Source organism: Diabrotica virgifera, chromosome 3 (genome assembly GCF_917563875.1).
Source record: "Diabrotica virgifera virgifera chromosome 3, PGI_DIABVI_V3a".
NCBI classification, from domain to species: Eukaryota; Metazoa; Arthropoda; class Insecta; order Coleoptera; family Chrysomelidae; genus Diabrotica; species Diabrotica virgifera.
This window is the reverse complement of record NC_065445.1, coordinates 179,238,359-179,261,583: the sequence shown is the minus strand read 5'-3', so window position 1 is coordinate 179,261,583 and position 23,225 is coordinate 179,238,359. Positions and strand designations below refer to the sequence as shown.

Sequence of the window (23,225 nt, the reverse complement as noted above, 5' to 3'; positions counted from 1 at the left end):
TTAAATTTCTCAATAGTTTTAGATAAATCTGGCATTATATTAAAATTTGGTACAGGATTACTTATTGTTGACATGCTGTTTTGTAGTTGCAACATCTGAAGCATCTGTGCATTCTGTTGGAGTAATGAATTAACAAGGTTTACCATATTATCATTCGGATTCGGATTCACATTATTATTATTTGAGCCGGGGCTATTCGCTTGGGGTGATAACACAGGTGGTGGTGTAGGCGGTGTACCTGGTAAGTTATTTTCGAGGTTATCCATAACGAAACATAAAAAATATAATTTCCTTCTGTCCTAACAACACAGGGGGAACATAAGTATAACCCCACACCTGATTCTGTAGAAAGGATGTCTTCAATTTCTTAAGAAATAAAATAATACACCATCATGATTCACAACTTTATTCTCACCTCATGTCTTACAGTCTTCTTCTATCATCTGTCAGCTGTCATTACCCCTTGACAACCTGACAGAACATCAAATTTAAATTTAAAAAAAGGCGGTAACGATAAGAAGCCTACAAATTCTACTTTTTTTTTTCTGTATAGATCTATGAAATTATCTACTTATAAGCTAATATATAATAATAATATAAGATCTATAATAATATAATATAATAATATAAGATCTATGAAATGTTATTAAGGGTGGTCTTTAAGGCTTGAAATATATATTTTTATATTTATATAATTTTTGACAATAAGGGGTAGTTTACACCCCTAAAAATAATCAACGCAATTGAGCATGATATAAAATATTAACTACAGGGTGAGATGATCCTAATCCCAAATTTTTATGTAAATTGATGCAAGCCGAAATTAATCTTTTAGAATAGGTAATTTTTTATATATAGCTCCAACAAGGGTGATTTTAAGGGTTGAAATATTATGATATTATATCTTAAAGCATAAAACAATCGTTATGTAACTAATAAAAAGCAAATGTTGACAATATTAAAATTTAAAATGAAATTTTATAATTTTTTACAATTAGAGGTAGTTTTCACCCTTAAAAAACCAAAAGCGTACAACGGCTCAATATAAAAAATAAACTAGAGGGTGAAATGAGCCTAATCTAAAATTTTTGTACAAATCGATGCTGGATGAAAAAATTGCGAGGTTTTGCCATTTTTAAGTTTTATTTCCTCGACTAATAGAACGGTTTCTGTTTAGAATTAGGTTCTCTAGCCACTTCCGTGATTATTTTGACCAAAAACTTTCCACCCCTTGCAGTACATATTAATGGACGAAAACAGAGTCATTTGAAATATGCTGACGACATTTTAATATTCGTTATACCTAAGTTTCGAAGAATTACAGACCCTAAAACAAAAAATAATGATGAATACACCGAACATTAGAAAAATAACGTTGAACGATATAAATTTAGAAACAGTAAGCGAATACATTCACCTGGGACATATAATGAAAGGAACAATGAAAATCAAATTGCCGAAACTATCACAAGAATAAGGTTAGCGTGGGCAGAATTTGGAAAACTGAGTTGGATCTTGAAAAACCCTAAAATAGAACAATATTTGAAAATTAGAGTTTACTATCAGTGTATCCTCCCTATACTCACGTGTGATTCCCAGACGTGACCACTCACCACGGCCAATATGGATAAAATAGTAAAGGCATAGAGAGCCGTGGAAAGATCGATCAATGATCGGGGTGAGGCTTATAAACAAAAAAACAAACAAATGGATTAGAAGCAAAACCAAAGTAAAAGACGTAGGAAAATATGCTACCAAATTAAAATTAAGGATTTTAATAGGATTTGTAGTAGGTGATAATTAATAGGATTTGTAGTAGGTTAGTTAGGAAGGAGGTATATCAGTAAATGAAGTCAAAGTGTCCAATCTTCGTTTTCCCGATGACACCTTGTTTACATTTCAAAATGAGGAAGAGCTAACGTTATAGTCAAAAAATTAAAAAGATTGAAACAATTAATAATAAACAAAGTATGACAAAAGTAATGATTATTAATAGAATCATTGTTATTAGATGTTAAGTAGTCATCATCATCATTGGCTCTACAGCCCATGGTGGATCTTGGCCTGTTCCAGAATCAGCTTCCATTCCTTCCTATCTTTCGCGGTCTTCCAACTTCGTACTCCTAACACTCGCAAGTCGTCTTCCACCTGGTCCTTAAATCGTGCTCTGGGCCTGCCTCTTCTCCTCGCTCCATCCAGTATCTGACTATAAATGTGTTTCGACGGCCCTCGGCCTCATTCATTCTCTCTAAGTGGCCTAGCCACCGCAGCCTGTTTATTCTGATAGATCTACCAATACTAGGCTCACTAAAGCCCAAAATTATATCGTCCACGCTACAATCCTTTTCCCTATAGGCAGTGGCGGCTCGTCAGAGGAGGCAAAGGAGGCTTAGCCTCCCCATAATTTTTTTACACATTTTATGTCATATCTGGGATATAATATTTCTAGAATTATTGATGAAATGTCACTGTTTTGTTTATTCTGAATCACGAGAAACAACAAGCGCTCGTACTAATAGAAAGTGTAAATTATTGCACACTTTTGTAACTAAATGCATCTGGAATGCATCAATATGTCCACCTGTATGCTGTGAGCAGCTCCTCATATCCCCCTACCAAGGGAGGTAGAAGCCAGACTCGACTCCGTTGTGTTCTAAGTTACGACAAACGTCTCGAAACCAGCGATATAGTTTCCTATGCGTACAATAATATTCGATAGAGAAACGTAATAATATATCGCTTCATGTCAAACTACCCAGAAATATATCGTCGGCTTACTGCCAAAACCAACTAACTCCACTTTTTGTCGATTCTGAATTAAGTACGCCTTTGTACTTAATAATTATCAAAGAATGTACTGATGAAACCAGACACTTCAAAGCAGATTTTAAATGTGGAAAACAGAAGGGTCTCAAAACAACTAATTCCAATGATGACACTTTTATTCAGCCAAAAACAGATATGTGCAGTTGTCTGCACATCTCTGTTTAAATAAAATAGTACTTTTTCATTTACAATATTCTAGTTCTGCCCAAACAAGACAAGTGCCTGATATGGAGGACAGTGATGTTCAAAGTTACCTAGAAGTTGACTAACTTTGTACAGCCAAAACCCGACAAGTGCCGAAAAAAAAATGTATTTTGTACTTTTTTTTAACTTTCACTTCATTTTAATAATGTTTTAACAACATGTTTCGTTTATAATGTTATTTACTTTAATATTTTTCAGTCATTAAATCATTTTTAAATTCAAACGATTTTTCATTTCAAATTAAAGTTTAAAACGTTGATTCCTCAAAACTTTAAAAAGTGGAGTTAGTTGGTTTTGGCAGTAAGCCGATGATATGCCAAGGGAGGCAAAACCAGAAGGCTCACTTGTGGTTTTACTTATATTCTATAAGGAAGTTAATAGTCAGGGTATTTCTTGGTGTGATTTTATCATTTTATTTCTTTTAATTAGTGTTTGGTGAATTTTTGTATTTCATATATTTTTATTTGTGTTGTTATTGGCTTGGTAAGGTTATTTTTACAATTTACGTACCGTTGTTTGTTTATATAAAATGTATATAAATGAATAATTTTAATACTTTAAGTATATTATAATAAAGCTTATATTATTAAAACCTTAGAAAGACCACAGCCAAATTTAACTATTATTAAATCCTCAGGTAATCGTCAAAATCGTGCATTTAATATTAACTGGTATAATAAATGGGACTGGTTAACCGGGTCTATTAAGAGGAAAAAAGTTTTTTGTGTAAATTAAAACTTTTTACTAAACAGAATATAGTAACTGCTTTAGATGCAGCTCAAAAAGAGGCCATAATTACTTACAATAATCAGGTTTTGGAGAATAGGATGAATTTAAAAAGGCTTATCGATATACCACTATATTTGGCTTCGCAAGAATTAGCTTTTCGCAGACACGATGAAAGTGATGATTATTCCATTAATCGCGGCAATTACAAGGAACTTCTATCGTTGTGGGGTAATTATGACTCAAAATTCGAAAAATTTCGTTAATTTTAGATTTAATCATGTTTTTATAAAGTTGTTTTAGTAACAATAATATTATTATTAGTTACAAAAGCTATTCTACATCTCAGTTATCAATGCAAGCATGCAGTAAGGGACCGTTCAAGTATTACGTAACGCAGGTGGGGGGGGGGGGGTGTTCAAAAATCTTCAAAAATTTCGTTACGCAATAGTTAAACGCCCATTAGAGTGCGTTACGTAGGGGGAGGGGGGGTCAAAAATCTTCAAAAATCGCGTTACGTAATACTTGAACGCTTCCTAAGAGGGAGGGTCCCCGTAAGGTGAAATGTAAATAAAAATGGTCAAAAACAAATGGAGCCTTAAATTACTTTTTTTGGTGTATTTTTTTGCTAGTGCAAATTTGTCTAGATTTTTTATAGTTAGAGCCTCCCCTATTGTAAAACTCACGAGCCGCCACTGCCTACACGCCTTAATAGATATCTTTTTGAGGATTTTACGTTCAAAATTGCCTAACCGTTCTTCATCACTTTTTGTTATCGTCCATGTTTCTGACGCGTAAGTGAGGACGGGCTTGATTAGAGTTCTGTATATCTGTTAAGTAGTACACTTCGCGTCAAAAAAAACTGGTACAAGTCATATAACCGAAAATCGTGTTTTTCCAGTTGTGTTATTGGTCTTGTCACATATGTCATTCTTATTTCTATGCAACGTTGCCAGTTCAACTAAAATATTATATCAAACCAGGTAAAAGCAGGGCTGTGCGGCAGACAGCAAGTTTTTAGTAGGTTTACTAAAAATTAAAACAACATCGAGCATTCTCGATTAGTCAGTCACATTTATTTAAACATGCATCCTAAAAAATTCTCTTATTAATTTTGTAATGTTCCATCATCTCAATTAAGTACCCATAAATTAATTCGTGTTCTATTATAATTTATGACAGATATGATATGAATGACAGATAATAACTCTAGCATAGAGGTATATATTAACATAGAGGGAGCCTACCTTCCGCGCTTCCTGACGACAAGATTTCATGGACTGGTTTGCTGCATCTCTTTCTAACACATTGTATCGAAAATCTATGATGACATTTAGTGTGAATATAGGCACGGAAGAGGAGGACCACTGTAGCTGCTTTACTATGCGTAAGAGTGAAAGAGCACTAATCCAAATAAAAAAGATGGTGTCGTCACTTCGCTCTGAATGACACTCTCTCTATGCTAATATATAACTCTATGAACTCTAGACATGACAATAAATTATTATGTTTAATTTAAAATCGAGAAATGTGAAGGGTTTCTCGTAAAGTTGTGGGATACTAATAAATAAAACACACTGGAAAAATTAAAATTTGAAATTAATACAAAATAAATAACTTTTAAAGTGAACAATTGTGAAACTTAAATATTATGTATTACAATAAAATTCGAAACTGCTGAAATATTAATTAAGCACATAGGTGGAAAATGTCGCCTGTCAAAATGTTCAATGTGTTTTATTAAATGTATTCATTTTTTTTTCGAATCATGAGAAATATAATAAGAATTTTTCACAGAAATACGCCAAAGTTAGGCCACACACATTACCATAATGTGTATCGGTTGCGTTCCGTCACAGTGGAGTTATTATAAATATTGACAATTTGAACTGTCAAAATTTTTATTTTATCATTTCTTGTTTAAAAAAATAATAACATTGATAAGATAGCCTCAGTTGAGGAGAAAGTAATAATAATAAAGATGTTTTATTCAGTCAATAGTGTGCGAACAATAAGGTAAATAATAACGTGGGCCTAACTTTTACACACATGCCTACTGTGGCAAATGTAGGTATTTTTCAAAATGTTGGAATGTGTTTAAATCCTAGAACAATTTTAGCTTTTGTTTTTAATACCGATTTTAATCCCATACAAATAGCTTCTCATGATTTTTGTTGTAAAATGATTAGGGAAGCAGGAATTTAACAGTTTAGAATTTTACATTGAGTTACCTATGGCCCGTTTTACGATTCACCACCATGATTTTTGAACGTTATTTTTTGTATTTAGATTTAGTGCAATTCCATTATCTGTGCTGGCAACAACGCCGTGATTCACGAGCCATTGTGTCCAGTCTGAACACAGGTTTACATTGGAAAAAAAAAGTGTACCAGTTTTTTTTGACGCGAAGTGTACCATCAATAATAATGAGAGCTGCGAACAGAAAATAAGTAAACCACGTATACTTATAGATGAGTAGAGCCGCTTTGCCCAGCCACAAGAAAAAATGGAAAATACATACACAAAAACACTTGATCAGCATGCAGGGTTATTTTTTTCCGATATTTAATCTGATACCGATATGAATCGTGGACCACTTGAACAGCATATAGAAAATAAAATAAGGTATTTGAGCTATGGAGTTGCTAAGAAGGCTTCGAATGTTTTGGAGAGCCATAAAAACAAATACATCTGTTGGAATTAAAACAATTAAAAGCATCACTAAAATTGTATATTTTCAATAATATTAAAATTCTTAAAATAAAAATGTATGAGAAGGCACTACGAAACCTACAAGAACGGCAAGAACATTTTTAGTCTACGTATATTTGTCCTTGTTGAGAAATCCAAAAGAATAATTTGATTCAAGCTCATTAGAGGCATATAGGCTAATCAGGTTAAAATAGCGATAATGAGTTGTGATCTCTACAGAAGAATGAACCTGAAGGAAAATCATTTGATCTAATCTATTCAGAGTGCCGGATTAATCAATAGGAAAAGTAGGCAGTTGCCTAGGGGCCTCGGCCTCAAAGGGGGCCTCGCAGGGCCCATAATGAAAAAATAATAATTAAATTTAAATAAACATTATAAATCATATTATGTTGAAAAATTCAAATATCACACATTACCATAAAAGTGATGGTGGGCGTATAAAACTACATTACAGTGCATACTGTTGTTCACATAGAAAGCCTATGTTGTGTGAATAAGTTGCTAATGAATGCCGTTTGGTAGAAGGAACAGTATTGCCTATCGGTCTGCACGGTTTATTAGAAAAGTAGTAAGAGCAAGAGCAACAAATGAGTCAGCACCCCCTCGCTACACTCTGTTTCATTACCCATGCCTTTCGCTACATGTCAGGTAAATACAGTAGTTTCCAGACTCATTTATCTAAGATTAACAAACTTCCTATTTATATTTTTTGTGCCGTACACTCGTTTTAGTTGGAGTAAGTGCTGATAAAAATTGCGTTGGACCCGTTGGAGCAATATTGTATTTTGGATTTGTTTAGCCGGTGTACAATTTTTTTTAGCCTCCACCCACCGTTGGGAAGCTACGATCAAATGCTTAAAAGAAACTCAACTACGCGATCCCATTCGGCACGATCTAAACATTGTCCTTAAAAGAACAAGCAGCACTAAATGGACTGCAAGGACTGATGCAACAAGAGCTTTGTCTAAAGGTTACAACGCCTTCCAATCTGCTCTTCATACGCTTGCTGAAGACCCCAAATCATTACAGAGGGAGAAGAGATTGAACTTGAAACTGCAGATCGGCTTCTAAAATGACTTTTGGAGTTCTTACAATCTCAAAGAGATCATTTTGCTTACTACGAGCAGAAGGTCTGCGATCTACGATACTCTGAATATACCGACGAGAGTAAACAAACGCGAGCAAGTAAACAACATTTTGATGATGCTATTTCCAATGAAGTTTTTTTACAGGGTGGAGAAAAGTTAAAGATTGAAACGAATCTACCAATTTTGAATAAGCTAATTATTGAGCTGAGTCGTCAGTTGAGAGCGTACGAGTCCGTAACTTAGTATTTGGTATTTTGTATGTATTTCCAAAACTGAATGATACTCAAATAAAGGAGTGTGCTTCAAAGTTATTATTTACCGAGCATGTAATCATGGTTATTACTCACGATGATGTAGTTTGCGACACCAGCCGAAGGCGAGTATCGTTATTCATCAGAGTGAGTAATAGCCACTACATGTGAGTAGAATACTATACTTTATTAGAAAAATTATTATATTTTAAAATGAATCGTTCGCTTGTTGGTAACTATAACAAAAAAAAAACTAAAATAATTTTTTATTGCAAAATTATCTAAATAAACACTTTCTTGACTATTTCTTTGTTTTATTTCTTCAAGCAACACGTTTTACAAAATGAAAGAAAAATTTAACTCTAAATCTACAAAATGTCCACAAAGCAATACTGCTCGGAGATGGAGGGGTTATCCGAGGTTTTGGAGGGAAAAGACAAAAGTTTCTTAAGGAGCCTCCTAGCTTGGGTTGCCTAGGGGCCTCAAGATTCTTAATCCGGGACTGTCTATTGACCACTAATTGCAAAAGAATCTTGCTTTCATAAGTTATCAATAAAATAATCTGTATTTATCGCGGTTTATGAAATATTTTTTGGGTGCAATGAAATAATTATGGAGGTATCTCCCATATTTTTCAATATGTTGAATCCAAATATGTTTTATTAGAAAATTACTAGATATGTAATAGAAAAAATTTAATTAAATCACATTCATAATAAATCAAATTATACTTACTCTTATTACATCATTCTTAAGGTTATCGATGGTTAGCAGCTTTTTTATTATCGTGCTGAATCCATTAATTGCAGAATAATATAACATAAAATACTTTTCGTTACCTAGATTAGAAAAATCTACTGCCATATATATTATATTATAACTTAGCACCTTTTCGATATTTATTAAAGTTCCTGCCAAAATTGCGTATTCCATTGCGGATTTTCCAAGAACATTATCACTTTCATTCAACAACAATTTGTGAACAGTAGATGTATCAGAAGAATGATGGTTATCACTATCATCAAAATACTGGAAAAATTTTACAGGCTGTTTATTTTTGCTGTAGTTTCTATTATGAAAATGTTGAAAGGTAAGGTATATGTTAATATCGTAGCTCTCAATAGGAATTCCAAGTACATTGTTAGCAGAAAAAAGTGCATTTGGTTCATCTTGATTGAGTTTAGTTGGTTCTATTTGGGATACCTTTAAAAGAATTGTATTATCTCTGCGAGTAATAGTAGTATCTTCCGGTTTTTCAGTTTTAGTATGAATATCAAATGTCTTCCCGTAGCTCATAGTATAGTGTAATTGATTTCTTCCAATTAAATCGGACCAATACGTGCAATAACCATTCGTAGGTAACAAAATATGTTTAGGATATTTTAAATTTTTTAACAAAATCGTATCAAGGAACCATCTTGTTGTTACTAGTCGTTCTGTGTATATTTTTGTGTACATGGTTTTAACGTCAACCCGCGTATTCATATTAAAATGCTCACTTAGCCACTTTGCAGCCAGAAATTCAGCGTAAGTTTTGTGGCTGAATACTGGAAGAGACACTTCGAGGGACTCTGTAAGTAAATTTCTCTTATTTGCTTTTTCTAACATTTTAACATGTACTTTAAATTCACTCCACTCAATTGCTATTTTAACTACATTTTCTGTAAAAATATTTACTAATGCTAATTTGCAAATAGTATTATAAACGAATTGACGCTCTAGATTAGTATCTTTATATAAAACTGTATTGATATATTGTTCATACAGATCAATTGTAGATTTTACTTGAGCTTCTTTATTATCTTCAAAGATTTTAGCAAGCATCATAGTTTGTTGGCATAATCCAATATTTGACGTTTCAAATAGACTAACACTGCCTTTAAAATCATTTAATATATTGGAAGCATCTTTAATTTTATGCCTTTTAAAAAAATTCTCAAAAAAAATATATTGGTCTTTAACTGTAAAGTCAGTAATTTCCAATGAAAATACTCCAAAAATATTTTCGTACCTTTTTTTAAAATGCGGTCTTGCAACAATCAATAATCGTAATCCGAGGTTTGCCGCTGTTTTAAAAATATCTAAAATAGCTGTTTCTTGTATTTCCTCTAAATCGTCAATAAGTAAAACTAATTGATTATTCTTAATGTACCAATCTAAAAAATAATCAGACATTTTGTAAATGCCTTTGGGTTCATTTTTTACAAAATTTTTCTTTAAAAACCTAACGAAATCTTCAAAGGTCCTCAATAAGTTTATTTGTTTTACCCATTTACTAAGTTCAATGTAGATAACATATTCTTCTGGTGGAAATTTTTTTAAAAGGTATCTAAGAAGCATTGATTTCCCCATACCAGCATTATTACAAATAATATTGACTTGAGTCTGTCGGCAAAAGTCCAAAAAATATTTGTCAGAAATTTTTTCAGTCTCTAGATATTTTTCAAAATGTTCTACATTGATTGTTGACTTTAACAAGGTGAAGTAATATTCTGCTTCTGGTAAACTCGTAAACTCGTATTGCAAAATACAAAACTTTGAACTAATGAACGGTTCATTTTCCTTAAAAATGTTAAAACTGTAAGACGATGTATGTGTTATCCAAAACGTTTGAAGATGTTGGAATGTTATAAGATATACTTTAAAACCATCCTTTTGATAATGAAACTCAAAACGATTGTTAATTTTGTCTAGTTGCAAATTTTCAGGAAAATTAAAAATAATACAGGATGGAATATTTAAGTTGTGTAATATGTTTTCATTTATTATAGATCTTGTTAGGGTTCTGTTAATATATATTTCTTGTTTGTTAAAGTGTTCGTTGTTCATGTATAGGATTTTATTGTAAAATTGTACAAACTGATCCGTAGAAATACATTCTCCAATTCCACTACTCGCAATCAAACTACTTATGGGCAACTCCGTCTTTTTTCTAAGCGAAATAAAAAATTTGTTAATGTTTTGGTCAAATAACTCTTTAGGCATATCCATCATAGATTTGAAAACAGTGCAGTTTTTCGGAAAATTGATTTCCGTACATCTATCTGTATTATAAATTATAGTGTATATATTTAGTTGTGTTAGTAATTGAAGCATGTGGGTCTTAAGTTGACAACTTTCCGTTTTTGTATAAAAAGGTGCTAGTCTAGTTGCTACCATAAAGAGATACAATAGTTTTACATTTAAGTTTTCATAATTTTGCAGCCTCTGTTCTTTTCCTCTGATAAATTCTTGTACTTCATTTGGTAAAGGGTTTTCCCAATAGTCAAATAGTTTGTTATTTTTGATATTTAAATTAAAACACATTTTTAGTTCTTGCATAATTTGTCCCCAAATGATGCGTTCAGACTCTAATTCATATATAACAGAAAAAGAGAAATTGCTAAAAGTTTCCAAAATTTTTGCACTTTCAAATACTATATTGGAAGATGGAGTAAACGCTCCAAATGCATCCAATGATTTTAATAATAGTAACTTTACATCCAGCATAGAAATTTTTTGTATTAATTTACTAGAAGAAGAATAATCGTAAAAGTACTGAATATAAGCATTTCCAATCGTAGACTCCTTACTTCCAGTCAATATTTCTTGAATATTTGCTTTTATACAATCTAATTGAATTTGGTATGGATACAAGTAAAAGCTGCTTAAAAATTGTTCATCAAACATTTTTTTCTCATTATTTTTCCCAGTTTTATCAATAAATTTAAAGCCAGAAGATAATTCAAAATTTACACTTGTTATGAAATCTCTAAACTCTTCAATCCTTAGCTTCTCAAACTCCAGCTCTTCTTTTCCGTGGGCTACTTCCACTTTAAAATTATTCAGATGAATAAAAAATAATCTACTATTTTCGGTATAGTCGATGAGAGATTTTATTTTTTCATTTGTGGTAATGTTTAAATAGCCATCTTGATAGTGTTTAAGTGAAAATTCTTTGCGTGTTGTAAGAAATTTCTCGGCAACTATAGAAGAATCGGATTTTCTTGTTTTAATTTGTATTAAAAATATCTCTTTACTACCATCTTGGTACGTTATATTTATTACAATGTCGTCGTATACATCCAAACCCGCTAAATTTGAGGCAATCCAGAAGTTCTCGATACCTGAATGCAACAGACATTTCAATGTAATTAGTGCAAACATATGTCGTTCGTACTGTTTTCCCAATTCTGCTTCACTTCTCCTTTCCAGCTATAAACAAAATTTCTAATTAAATATAAATACAACTAAACATATTTTTTATAGTTTGGTAAAAATCGTGTACGATATTAATAGCAGGATGGAAACTGAACATATTATGGATAGCATGTTTACAATGTTTTTAAGTCCCGTGGCAGAAAAAATGGTTTGCCATCCGCTCGATAATGACCATCAAAAATTGTAGAAATAAATGGAAGATTTGTTGAACAAAAATATAGGAAAAAGAACAACAAATTAGGATGGCGATCTTACTACCAATTAGAAGAGCGTAATAAGCAATGACCACCCACTAACGTGGAAAATAAAGAACACAAGCATTAACAAATATGTAATTTAATGACGAACTTTGTTACCGTAACTAAACTAAGACCTGGTCGTCAAAGTTTTAGCGCTAAGTTCTTACATTTAAACCACCGATTTAATGTCCAATTTACACTAGTCTTCAACACACCACACGAGAGCACTGTTACAGTTTAAATGCCACTAATAAGTACATGAACCAATGATATTTTCTTTAGTTATTAATAAACTGGATTAATAATAATCGTTTGCGAAACGTGTAGGTTTTAAATTATAAGCTAGACACACAATAACTATACGAAATACGCGAGAGTTGACAACTCTAAACAATAAAATGCATCGACAAGACTAGCCGAATACTAATAAGATATTTTTCACTACAAATACGCGAAAGTTGAAAACTCTAAACAATAGGCGTCCAGCTACGCTGGCTTGCAAGTGGATACTAACTACTTAACATTATAATTTCAATGCCTAGCCAAGCCCAGGTAGTTAGCGGGGAACAATTTCAAAATTTCTATAAGAAAGTAGGTCAAACCACATCTTTTGAAGATGTTAGAAACATCTTTAAATGCTTTATAGCCGGGATTTCTTGGGAATTTATTAATAATATTCATACTAAACAGATTTTGGATGAGCGACCCAATTTTTTGAGAGCTTTAGAAAAGTTTATATACAGGGTATTACAGTACAGTATAGTAAAGGTACATATACAGGGTGATCAACTTTTACGACAAATTATGTTATATTTGTTATTAGAGTAGATTCCAAAAAAAAATATTTACGAAACTAGAGGATAGCTGTAAGCTAGAAAAACATTAATACATTGTATGATTTTCTAATTTAGGTAATAAAAATTAGAAAATCATACAAACGTTTATTATTGGGAGACACATTCAGTACAATAATTTTAAAAAATTATAATGTCAACTAATATGTAGTTAAAGTATTATTGGTTTTATAATAAAAATAAAAGAATAAAATAAAAATTTTATTTTTAATTCAGTTGCAATGAGAAGGCAAAACTATATTTAAATAGAAATAAAAATATATATTGGTCTTTACTCCTTCGAGTAACTAGGTCCATTTTCTGTTGGAATTTACTAGCTGAACAGACGGGGTCGTGAATTGTAAGTTTTTTGAATACCCTCTTGTCTTCTTCGCTTCAGCATCCATTTGGCTTGCAAATTTTAGAAGCCTTGGAGGTGTTACCAAGGAAATGGACCAATAAGTTTTCAGTTTAAAAATCTTTTAGTAATATTTTAATATTTTTTAAATATGATTAATAATGCTATTAGGATCGAAAACTTCATCTTTTAATTGCCAGATGACGCTAGTCACCTAATATTTTCACTTCAGTTGCAATGGGTGGGAAAAGCTCTCTAATTGAAAAGTAAGATTGTTTTGCCTTCGCATTGCAACTGAATTAAAAATAAAATTTTTATTTTATTTTTATATTGGTCTTTACTCCTTCGAGTAACTAGGTCCATTTTCTGTTGGAATTTACCAGCTGAACAGACGGGGTCGTGAATTGTAAGTTTTTTGAATTCCCTCTTGTCTTCTTCGCTTCAGCATCCATTTGGCTTGCAAATTTTAGAAGCCTTGGAGGTGTTACCAAGGAAATGGACCAATAAGTTTTCAATTTAAAAACCTTTTAGTAATATTTTAATATTTTTTTTAATATTATTAATAATGCTATTAGGATCGAAAACTTCATCTTTTAAAAATAAAAGTTTTAATAATTATTTTCAAAAGGTGCAGTTGACCTACTACATGGTAAACATCAGCCATTGTTTGTTCCGTACTAAGGCCGATGCCACATTATGCGTTTTGACCGGATGCGGTGAAAACGCATCCGTTTCCAACACAACCGGACCGACCTGTCACACTATGCGTTTAGTCTGGTGCAGTTTGTAAGCGCGTACCGATGACTCAAAACGCATCCGTTTCCAACGCAACCGGATCGATCTGCCACACTATGCGTTTTCACCGGATTCGGCGGAAACGCATCCGGTCAAAACGCATAATGTGGCATCAGCCTAATACCTCAAAAATAGTGAATTAGCATAGTTTTAAAATAGTGAAAGTGGTCCAGCAAGAACATTACACTATCTACTAGCTGGGTAAGTGTTTGCCAAATTCAATGTGTCCAAATAGACTATTAATTAGAATTAGAATTACACAAAAGCTATATAGACTTTTTATCAGCAATTTATTTTCGAATGTTTTTATTTTATTATTCTTGGGTGCGACTCAATTGCACTAGACAAGAAATATTAATCATCCATTTATAAAAATGTTTTTGGCTGGAAATGGGAACGGATCCGGTCCAGTCAACAATATATAAAATGCAGAAATGAATCAACCCTCAAATACAATGATACCAATGCAACCAAATCATCAATATATGCAACAACACAACTCTGTATCAGCAGACATGATGAACTATTATCAAAATCAATTCCCACCTCTTCCAAATATGTACACTCATCCATCTAATTTCCAAAATTTATCCTTACCTCAAATGAGCCAAAACTCAGTTCCTCCACAGCCAGAGATACACTCAAAAACTTTCGAAGAAGGAATAGATTATTCCCTACCGTCCTCATCAAGTGACGATGAAAACATGGAAAGTGATGCAAATGTTTGTCCGTGGCAACAACTAAAAGAGTCGAGATCAAAAAGAAAACGTAGAAAAATAGCAGAAGCTACTGAGCAAGGTGCTTCAGTAAGCACATCTAATAGGTTTCAAACTCTCTCAGAAGAAAACGCAGATACAAACCAAATCCATACCAGTAAAAGAAACGATGACAACCCAAATACCCAAACGAAAGATCCCAAGCCGCCCCCTATTTATGTTTACGGAGTAATAGACTACAAAGCAATGACTGACTCTATAGCGCAAGTTACTGAAGATGAAACATATTTTACTACCACTCTTCCTGAAAATGTTGTTAAAATAAATGCTAAAACACCTGATTCTTATAGGAAAATAATAAGTTACATGAGAGAAGAAAAAATAGTACACCATAGCTATCAACTCAAACAAGAAAGAGCATGTAGAGTCGTCCTAAGAGGTTTACACCATTCTATACCCTTCGAGCAAATAAAATCTGAATTATTAAGGCAAGGCCACACAGTCAGAAATGTTTTAAACATCCGGCACAGAGTAACAAAAGAGCCCCTACCATTATTTTTCGTCGATTTGGAACCAAAAACAACAATAATAAAGTTTTTAATGTGAAATTTATATACAATACCAGAATTAGAGTAGAAGCTCCGAAACACAAGAACATAATTGTGGAATGCACTCGATGTCAGGCATACGGACACTCTAAGTCATACTGTTATAAACCTTATAAATGAGTTAAATGTGGAGGATCACACGACACCAAAAGTTGCACAAAACCGAAAGACACACCTGCAACTTGTACTCTTTGCAAGGGCAACCACTCAGCGAACTATAAAGGCTGCACTGTTTATCGAGACTTATTAAAAGCAAAGAACAGGAATAACGACACAACTAGACCTAGAAACACACAAGGATACAAAAATCCCAATCCAGCACTGCACCAAATGACTCAACAATATGCGCAAAATGGAATCAATTATGCTCAAGTAACCTCAGGAAACATCAACAGACCAAATAATGGTGAAGATTTAACACACATGATGACAAGCTTCTTAAATGAATTCAAAAATCTATTTAATCAACTTCTGAACCAAAATAGCATGATCCTGAACATGCTAACAACAGTCATTAGTAAAATAACAAATTAATGGCTCCATCAATTAGAATAGCCGCCTGGAACGCCAACGGGTTACCAAACCATGTACAGGAAATCACAGCATTTTTAAAAGTAAATAAATTAGATGTTCTTCTCATCTCAGAATTACACTCAACCGAAAGAACAGTAGTAAAAATCCCTTTATACACAACGTACCTTACTCATCATCCTGATGGAACTGCTCACGCAGGAACAGCAATTATTATTAAATCTTCTATTAAACACTATTTCCTACAAAATTACGCCACACCTAAAATACAAGGAACCATACTAAAAATAGAAACATTTACATGGCCACTTGCCATTGCAGCAATTTACTGTCCTCCTAGACACTCAATATTAATTGAAGAATACGAGATCTTTTTTCAAGAACTAGGACCCCGATTTATTGCAGCTGGAGACTGGAACGCCAAACACACCGTATGGGGATCAAGGCTTATAACACCAAAGGGTCGAAATTTATTGGCGTGCTCGCAGAGAAATAATTTAAACTTCCTTTCGACAGGTCAGCCAACGTATTGGCCGACCGATCAAAACAGGATTCCTGACCTGCTAGACTTTGCCGTTATCAAAGGTATCTCAAATATACATTACAAAATAGAACCCAGTCTTGATTTAAGTTCAGATCACACCGCAATAATCATAACAATAAGTACAACTGTAATATGGAAGGAACCTGTGGCAAAACTCTGCAATAAAAGAACCAACTGGGAACAATTTCAAGCTATTATTAACACAAATATAAACTTAAAACATCGAATTAAAGAACCCCATGAAATAGAAAAAGCAGTGCAACATTTAACAGAAGTAATACAAGATGCTGCATGGAAGTCAACTCCAGATGATAAAAAAATTACCACCTATGATCATAACATTCCTTTACAAATTAAAGAAATTTTAAATGAAAAAAGAAGAGCTAGAGCCCAATGGCAGCGGTCAAGGAATCCCCGGGATAAAACACAATTAAATCGGTTAACACATCAACTGCGTACAGCTTTAATCCAGGCCCGTAATGAGACTTTTAAATATTACATCTCCAACCTAACACCTAATGACCATTCATTATGGCAAGCGACCAAAAAATTCAAGAGACCAATAGCATCTATTCCACCAATTAGAAAATCGGATCTAAGCTGGGCAAAAACTGATGAAGAAAAATCAAACACATTAGCACAACATCTCGCCCAGGTATTTAGTCTACATACAGAAGTCAATGCTGAAGATGAAGAAGTATACACATTTCTCAACGCTCCTTGTCAATTATCACTACCACTGAAACCATGTACACCAACAGAGATCTGGAAGGCGATAAATAAAATAAACCCTCATAAGGCTCCAGGTTATGACTTAATTAATGGTGATGTACTAAAGCATTTGCCTAGAAAAGCGATAGTCCTGCTAACTATTGTATATAACAGCATGATAAGACTGTCACTTTCCTATTCAATGGAAATACGCACAAATAATTATGATTGCGAAACCGGACAAACCTCCTGCAGAACCCTCCTCCTATCGTCCTATAAGCCTTCTACCAATAATGTCAAAAATTTTCGAAAGACTTCTCTTAGTCCGAATTCTCGAAAGAATAAACATAAATAACATAATACCTGACCATCAATTTGGCTTTCGACAGAACTACTCAACAATACAGCAGTGCCATAGGATTGTAAATTATATAGAAGAAACTTTAGAGGGAAAGAAAATGCGTGCGGCAGTATTCCTTGATGTGGAAAAGGCATTTGATAAGGTGTGGCATAAAGGCCTGTTGTATAAAGTGAAAAAGAATATGCCTAATGAAATATACCTGATATTAAAATCATATCTGAGCGAGCGATTTTTCCAAATCAAAGTAAATACCTCACTTTCCAAATATCATCCTTTACAATCCGGAGTACCTCAAGGTAGTGTCCTCGGTCCCTTCCTTTATCTCCTTTACACTGCTGATATACCTGCTGATGATGACATTACTATGGCCACATTTGCCGACGATACAGGAATCCTTACATCAGACGATAACCGAGATAGAGCTTCTAACAAACTGTAAAACTATTTAAATTCACTTCAAACATGGTTAACAAAATGGAAGATTAAAGTAAACGGTGAAAAGTCTTCACAAATTACGTTCACAACAAGAAGGATCGACTGTCCACAGGTTCATATTAACAACATTCCTATCCCCTTAAAATCAGATGTCAAATACCTGGGACTCCATTTGGACCGAAAGCTGACATGGAAGAACCATATCAAAACCAAGAAAGCTCAACTAAATTTAAAAGTCAGACAAATGTATTGGCTGCTAGGTAAAAGATCCCAGTTATCATTAGAAAACAAAGTATTATTACACAAAATTATACTAAAGCCGATATGGAGTTATGGTATAGAGTTATGGGGCTGCAGCAAACCGAGCAACACTAAAATACTGCAAACTTTTCAATCAAAGACGCTGCGCATGATAGCGAATGCACCATGGTACGTTTCCAATATAACTATCCATAATGACCTTGGGATACCATTCATCGAAGATGTTATTAAACTACAGGCTAACAAAGCCCAAGAAAGAAATTTCGCCCATGAAAGTCAAACTATTCAACAACTCTACCAGCCGCCACTTGTGGGAAGAAGACTGAAAAGAACATGGCCAGAGGACCTAACTGATTAGGTGTATTGGAGAACCATCGATGGATGGTGCCCAAAGCATGCCAGGATTCAAGACTTTGCTACTATTTGCTAAATACTCTGTGTTGTAATTGGAGTAGATTGTAAATTTGCACTTAATAAAATGAAGAAAAAAAATAATTATTTTCAAAATATTCGAAAAATTTACGATGGTGTTATATGTATGTATTACATATCAAAACAACTACTACAGTATTCTAGGGTTAATGAATATCAAATTGTTCTAACGTCCACTATAAAGATGCTCTAGAAATAAATAAACCAAGACACGTTGAATGTTACGAGGAGCACTCCCAAATCATGATTTACATTGTATAAACTTTGTAAAGCATGATTTGGGATTTATAATGTATATGTTACTTGAAAGTCCGAAATCCAGTAAATGTTGAGATACACCAGTGTATGTCGACATTCACCAAGTTGATTGGTGTATGACCGAATTATTGGTTAAATATCATATTTCCTAACATTCACCGGTTAATGTCGATAATAATCATACATTTTTGGTATATGTTAGAAATATATATTTTTTTGTCAGGTAAAAATAATTTTTTTTATGTAATTATGTTTATTTACAATCTACATCATTAAAAAAGTATTAAGTAAATTTGTTCCATGTTTTTGGGCATGAAGAAGAGACTTCCAATGATGTTATTCTATTTATGTTAAAGTTTTAAAATAGGTCCTGAGGCCAGGTTCTATCTAGTCTCCTTGTGACAGGGTCCGAGGCTCGATGGATTTCTTCTCTGATGAAAGGTATATTTAAGTCTTCGTGAAGTGTTTCATTAGTTACATACAATGGTGCATCCCCTATTGATCTTAGAACTTTAGACTGAAATCTTTGGATGATATTCAGTGATGTTAACTTTGCAGAGCCCCAGAGGTGTAGTCCGTAGTACCAAATAGGTTTGAGTATTGCTTTGTACAGAAGAATTTTGTTTTGGATGTTGAGTTTTGATCTGCGTCCAAGGAGCCAATACATTTGCCGAAATTTTAAGTCTAGTTCTCTTCTTTTAGTCTGTATATATTTTTTCCAAGTAAGACGTTGGTCAAGATGGAGGCCAAGGTATTTAGCGTCTGTTACTGTTGGTATTCGTACATTTTCCATTCTTACAGGTGAGCATGTGTTGTGGCGGTTTGTAAAGGTTATTTGAGATAATTTTGTTTTATTTACTTTTGTTCGCCATTTTGTGTACCGTTCACTGAGTATGTCCAGATGGTGTTGCAGGTCTTGTGAGGCTTGTATGTGATCTTCATTTACCGCTAGTATTGCTACGTCATCAGCAAAGGAAGCGATCTTAGTATTATGAGACTCTGGTATATCGGCTGTGTAGAGTGAGAAAAGCAGCGGCCCGAGAACACTACCTTGCGGAACTCCGGAGTTAATAGGACAGAGACTGGATTGTTGGTCTTTGAATTTTACTGAGAAATATCTATTTGATAAGTAGGATTTGATTAGGAGGAAATAGTTACTAGATAGTGCTAATTTTACTTTGTAAAGCAGACCTCTGTGCCAAACTTTGTCAAACGCTTGTGAGATATCTAGGAATACAGCGTTGCAATATTTCTTTTCTTCGAGAGTTTTTGATATTTCATTTACTATTCGATGGACTTGTTGTGTAGTAGAATGATTTTCTCGAAAACCAAACTGATGTTCTGATAAGTAATGTTAGGAATTCATGATCTGCGTATATTCTTTGTAGCAGCAATCTTTCAAAAACTTTGCTAACGATTGGGAGTAGGCTGATGGGTCGATAAGATTTTACTTCATTGGGTTAAGGATCATTATGATTTCTGCAAATTTCCATATTTTTGGAAAGTATGATAAACTTAGCATGCGATTAAATATTACTGTTAGCATAATAATGGCCTTACGAGGAAGTTGTTTTAGTACTTGTGCCGAGATTAAGTCATAACCTGGAGCTTTTCGTGAGTTGAGTTTGGTTATTTCTTTCTTGACTTCTATAGGAGTAAAACTTTTGATTGGAAGGGACATTTGACATGCTGCGCTAATTAGTTCTTCCACTTCTTCATCGGGGTCTGGTGGCTCGGTTTGAAATACACTCGTAAGATGTTCAGCAAAGACGTCCGCTTTTTCTTTGTTGGAACGAGCCCATTCACCATTTGGTTTATGGAGGGGAGTAATAGTTGTGTATAGTTTTTTGAGTTTCTTAGTCGCCTTCCATAACGTCTGATCATTTGCTGTAAGGTTTGTAATGTAATGTTCGAAGGTTTCGTTGTTTGCAGCTTTGATGTCTACTCCAAGTTGTCTACGTAGTCTATTGTATATATGTTGATCTATGTTGTATCTAGATCTTTGCCAGTTTCTTCTCGCACGACGTTTTTCAGCAATGAGTTGCTGAATGTGTAGGGGAACATTTGTTGTATGTGTCGGTCTGCGTTCAGTTCGTGGTGTAGATTGCCATGCCGCTTCTTGCACAAGTGTGGTGAAATATTGAGCTGCTGTATCTATCTCGTCTGGAGATTTGATTCGCAAATTAAGATTAATGTTTTCTTCTAGGTAGTATTCAAAATCTGCCCAGTTGGTGTTTTTTGACGCTAGTCGCTAGTCGCTAGACGCTGGTTTATAACTGTGGTACTCTTGTTCATAATAACTGGTATATGATCAGATGAGAGGTCATAGCTGGATTCTATTAGACAGTTGTTTCTGGATTCTCCTTTGCTTATGTAAAAGTCTAGCACATCTGGAAGTTTTCTGGGGTCACTTGGCCAGTAAGTAGGGATTCCGTTGGTGTGGCAATCATAGTTGTTGTCGGTCATTGCTTTTAAAAGGTTACAACCTTTTGTTGTTATGAGTCTTGAGCCCCAATGTATGTGTTTCGCATTCCAATCTCCCCCGGCTACAAATTTACTGCCAAGTAAATAAAAGAAGGCTTTGTATTCATCTGTGGAGATTGCCATGGCGTTGGAGATTGCCACTTGAACAATTGCTGCTTGAATTTTTTCTGTTGTATACTTTGGCAATTCATGATGTAATATACAGCTTCGTATGATTATGACCGAGCCACTATGAGCTGTACCATCGGGGTGAGGTGTACTGTATGTAGTATAGAGCGGAATATTGAACGTAGTTAGATCAGTAAAGTGGGTTTCTGAAACAAGCAGTACATCGATTTTATTCTGGTTTAAGAAAGTGATTACTTCCTGCTTATGGATTAGCAGGCCATTAGCGTTCCATGTGGCAGTTCTAAGTATGTTTAACACTAACAATTCCTTCGGTTAATGACTTGTGTGGGTAAGTTTAATATTATACTATTTTGACTCATGAGTTGTGAGAACATGTTTTTGAACTCGTTAAGGAATGTTATTAGTTGTAGTTCTATGTTAGTTTTAGGTTCTTGGTCGTGGTTGATTTGATGTGCTGTCACATTTGCATATGTTCTATGATGATTTTGTAGAGTAGTGTTTAGCTGATTTGTTTCATTCCTTACATGTGGGTTGTTAAATATTGTTCTTTGGGGCTGTTGGTTTCCTCTTTTTGGCATATTTCTATTTTCTACTAGTTCCATGTAGACAATACAGCCCTTATAGTTAGCAGGGTGATCTTGTTTGCATAGTGCATACTTAGCCGGAGGGTTTCTAGGTTTTTTACAAGATTTTGTATCATGTTGTTCTCCATATTTGACGCAGTAGTGTGGTTTAGTGCAATATGTTTTACTATGGCCGTAAGCTTGACAACGCATGCATTGGATGATCGAGTTTCTCTTCTTTGGTGCTTCCATTACTATTTTGGTGTGACATAAGAATTCTAGAGATTAAATATGTCTTTGTTGTTACTCTTGGGTTCAAGGTCTATGAAAAAGAAGGATAAGGGTTCCTTTGTTTGTTAGTGTCGGACGTTGGTTGTATTGTGAACTTTATGGCCGGCATTTTCTTTGTTATATCTGCTGTGGGTATAGAGTGATGGATATGTCTTATTACCACTCTGTAGGCACGTTCTTCCTTTATTTGGTAAGTGTGATGAACGATTTTTTCGTCTCGTAAATGTCTTACCAGTTGACGATAGGTATCTGTTGTATGTGTTATAACTTTGACAGTGTCGTTTGGCAGGGTTCTGGTATAGTAGGTTTCTTTCTGTATAATTTGTGCAAAGTTATCAAGCATATCTTTAAAGTTTTTGACACCATATATGAATATTGGAGGTGGTCTTGTTACCGGTACCTTCTGTTGTTTTTCTGTTTCAGTGTGTTCAGTTTTCTCGTCGTTTGATAATGAACTGTATCGATTTTATATTTTTGTTGGTGGTGAACTGGAAGAATTAGAATCGGTATTTTTAAATTTACGTTTTTTGACTACTTGCCATGAGTTCTTATTTTGGGCTTCTTTGTCTTCGTCTTTCTTCGCTAAACTCAATATCCGAGTTTTCTGAATGTATATTTTCAAGATTTATCTGTCTTTTTGAGGTCTCCTCTGCAGTGGATGGGTTGTTT

General features: G+C 33.9%; 1 protein-coding gene across 1 annotated transcript in view; it reads right to left on the bottom strand.

Moving 5' to 3' along the window:
* The window catches only part of LOC126882247 (uncharacterized), a 46,122-nt gene that overhangs the window by 12,371 nt on the left and 10,526 nt on the right, over nucleotides 1-23,225 (bottom strand). Inside the window, exon 2 of the mRNA XM_050647072.1 lies at nucleotides 8,543-12,001. Coding sequence (XP_050503029.1) covers nucleotides 8,543-12,001 — 3,459 coding nt within the window. The remainder of the gene's footprint in view (nucleotides 1-8,542; nucleotides 12,002-23,225) is intronic.